This window comes from Octopus sinensis, linkage group LG20 (genome assembly GCF_006345805.1).
Source record: "Octopus sinensis linkage group LG20, ASM634580v1, whole genome shotgun sequence".
In the NCBI taxonomy this organism is placed as follows: domain Eukaryota; kingdom Metazoa; phylum Mollusca; class Cephalopoda; order Octopoda; family Octopodidae; genus Octopus; species Octopus sinensis.
In genome coordinates, this window is record NC_043016.1 from 9,312,281 (window position 1) to 9,316,164 (window position 3,884).

At 33.3% G+C, this 3,884-nt stretch overlaps 1 protein-coding gene across 1 annotated transcript in view; it reads left to right on the top strand.

Annotated features, from left to right (window-relative positions):
* The window catches only part of LOC115222564 (AH receptor-interacting protein), a 39,429-nt gene extending 37,672 nt beyond the window's left edge, over window positions 1–1,757 (top strand). Inside the window, exon 4 of the mRNA XM_029792838.2 lies at window positions 1,512–1,757. Within this exon, the coding sequence (XP_029648698.2) occupies window positions 1,512–1,714 (203 nt within the window). The 3' untranslated portion in view covers window positions 1,715–1,757. The remainder of the gene's footprint in view (window positions 1–1,511) is intronic.
* Window positions 1,758–3,884: the final 2,127 nt, after the last annotated feature.

Consider the following 3,884-nt stretch of genomic DNA (forward strand, 5'->3'; position numbering starts at 1 on the left):
TCTTTTAATGTAAAGAATTGAATAAATAGTGCATAGTAGTTTATTATCCCTTGAATAGTTTTTTTTTTTTTTTTCTGCCTTTAATCCTCCAATGCGGAATATAGGCCACTTATAATTGAATTCCATGTCACATAATTTTTCGCTTCTGTACTTATCCTCTGCCATGAATGTCCCCCTTTCTCTAGTTTCTTTTGTGTTGATCTACGCCATGAGTTCTTAGGCTTACCTTTTTTTCTATATCCATCTGGATTCCACTGTAAAGCACTTTTCGCTACATTTGGTGTGTCTTTTCTAATTGTGCTAAAGATTCCACTTCCACTTTTTCTTAAATATTTGCCCCCTAATAGAAACTTGATTTGTTAGCCCATTGGCAGCAGTTGTATAACAATGAACTAAATGTTTTACTTATTTTATCGAAAGAGAAGTCCAAACTACATTTTTAGGATTGCCTATCTCTTTTGGCTCTTTTAATATTATATATATATATATATATATATATATATGAAAGAAGGTTTGAAAATGCAATTTTAAAAGATGTTTATTCACTTGACCGGTTTCACTTTTTTAGAAAAGATTGTCATAAGCAACATGTAAAAGCTTTGTACATGTTACTTTTGACAATCTTTTTCTAAAAAAGTGAAACCGGTCAAGTGAATAAACATCTTTTAAAATTGCATTTTCAAACCTTCTTTTATATATAATTTCATTCGTGTGGTACCTTATAACTTCACTTTGTTATATATATATATATATATATATATATATATATATATATCAAAGGAAAAGGAAGACAAAACTAAGGTCATTTAGAATATTTAATCAGAGTAAGGTGAATTGAAAATGGTTTTGTTTTCCTTTTCCTTTAACATGTACCTGCTGACTTGGAAGCCTTCTACAGATCCCTAACTCCAGCCTCAGCTGTCTATCTATCTATCTACTTGATCATCTGCCTATCTATCTATCTATCTATCCATCCATCCATCCATCCATCCATCCATCTATCTATCCGTCCATCTATCTATCTATCTATCTATCTAACCATCTATCTAACCATCCATCTATCTGTCTATCTATCTATCTATCTATCTATCTATCTATCTATCTATCTATCTATCTATCTATCTATCTAACCATCTATCTAACCATCTATCTATCTATCTATCTATCTATCTATCTATCTATCTATCTATCTATCTATCTATCTATCTATCTATCTATCTATCTCTCTGTCTATCTATCCATCCATCCATCTATCTATCTGCCTGTCTATCTATCTATTTATCTATCTGTCTATCTTCTATATGTTTGTATGTGTGTGTTTGTCTGTCTCTCTGTCTATGTCTCTCTGTCTATCTAACTATCTGTCTGTCTGTGTAGCTACCTGTTTATTTGATCGACTGTCTGTCTGTTTGATTGTCACTCTATATCTGTATAACTCGTGTGTGTGTGTCCGTCCGTCCGTCCCCCCTCACATGCATATGAGTTGATTAATGACTTCATATACATTGCAGATAATGTGAAGGCTCTTTTCCGAAGAGGCAAAGCTCATATTGGATCTTGGAACCCTGAAGCTGCTAAAAGAGATTTAGAACGGGTCATAGAACTTGACAGTAGTTTGACCAAGGGAGTTCGTAAAGAACTGAAACATTTGGAACAGTTGCAGAGAGCCAAAGATAATGAAGACCGAGAAAAATTGAGAGGAAAAATATTCTGATAATTTAATAAACTCACTTTATGACTTTAAAGAAAACAAAAAAGAAAAGAAATATTTAAAATTTTTATTTATATTTATTTACACATTTTTATTTAATTTTTTTTCTTTTAATTATGTTTTTTAATTTTAAATTTTTATTTAATTTTTTTTTCTTTTAATTATGTTTTTTTATTTTTAAATTTTAATTTAATTTTTTTTCTTTTAATTATGTTTTTTTTAAATTAAAATTTTTATTTAAAAGAATCTTAAACGATGATGATGATGATGATTGTTTTAATTTCATTCATATAATAGTTGGCAGAAAAAGAACGGAATCATTTCTGCCATATTCTCTGTTGTTCTGTTATACTTCATGTCTTTCCCCTCTGTTATGCAATCAAAGTTCATACCTTGGAATATGTTTGAAGGTATTACAGTATGATTTAGAAGACTTAACTGATTCATATCAGCTAAAAACAAACTGAGGTAAAAAAACAAAAAAAAAAAAAACAATCTCCATAATGGTGATATGTTTATATTCACTTATCTTTCTATTTTGTATAAATATCAATGTGTAAAGATTATCCCGAAAAATATATATTGCAAATTGTTCAATATTTGTCAATCATTTGTTAATTCTTTTATAAATTTACATCATGATTATACAATAAATTGTGTAATTTATTGTGTACAAGTTGTTTTATATTTGTAAATTGTCACAAAACTGATCTATAGAGATTTATCTCTGAATTATATATATATATAAAAAAATGTAAAAGAAAGAAAGAAAATTCAGTCTAGTGGTTCTGAACCTTTTATTTACATATGGAGCTCTTTAATACCTATTTCACTTGTGTGGACCCTTATAGCCTTTAAAAAAATCCAGTTAAAACTTTTTTTTAATTAAATATTATAAGGAATTGTATAAAAAAAATATGTTAAAATATATTATGCATTGTAGAAGCTTAAACAATTTAAACAGTTTAAATAGGCATAGGAGTGGCTGTGTGGTAAGTAGCTTGCTTACCAACCACATGGTTCTGGGTCCAGTCCCACTGCGTGACACCTTGGGCAAGTGTCTTCTACTATAGCCTCGGGCCGATCAAAGCTTTGTGAGTGGATTTGATAGACGGAAACTGAAAGAAGCCCGTCGTATATATGTATATAGATATATGTGTGTGTGTGCATGTTTGTGTGTCTGTGTTTGTCCCCCCAACATTGCTTGACAACCGATGCTGGTGTGTTTACGTCCCCGTAACTTACCGGTTCAGCAAAAGAGACCGATAGAATAAGTACTAGGCTTACAAAGAATAAGTCCTGGGGTCGATTTGCTCGACTAAAGGTGGTGCTCCAGCATGACCACATTCAAATGACTGAAACAAGTAAATGGGTAATTTATTGCTCATAACTTCAACAAAATCTCATGTGGACCTTGGCTGAGAACCACTGGTTTAGTCAAATTAGAATTCTGCAGTTACCATGGCATTTGTAGTCCTCTCCTAAGCAGGTGAAATCGATGTGATTGATGTCTGGGCTGAAACATCTGTGGCTGATGCCAACAGGCAAAAAGAAAAAATATATAGGCACAGGTGTAGATATGTAGTAAGCTTGCTTCCCAACTACATGGTTCCAGGCTCAGTTCCACTGCATGGCACCTTTGTCAGGTATCTTCTACTCTAGCCTTGTGAGGGCATTTAGTAGATAGAAACTGAACAAAGCCCGCCGAGGAATATGAATTGCTAATGCTTGTATACTTGAAGCATCCACTCATTACTCTCTCTCTCTCTATATATATATATATATATGGTGGAGGCGCAATGGCCCAGTGGTTAGGGCAGCTGACTCGCGGTCGTAGGATCACGGTTTCAATTCCCAGACCGGACGTTGTGAGTGTTTATTGAGCGAAAACACCTAAAAGCTCCACGAGGCTCTGGCAGGGGGTGGTGGCGATCCCTGCTGTACTCTTTCACCACAACTTTCTCTCATTCTTTCTTCTGTTGGCCTGCATCTGTTGGCCTTCTGTTGGCCTGCATCATTTGAAGGCTAAACAATGCGAAGCGCATTGTGATCAGCGATGTGTAGCAACATCTGATAGCCTGGTTGGTCATGATGATATATATATATATATATATACACGCACATACATATATGTGTATAGCTATGTGTATGTGTGTCTTTCTGTCTGTGTTTG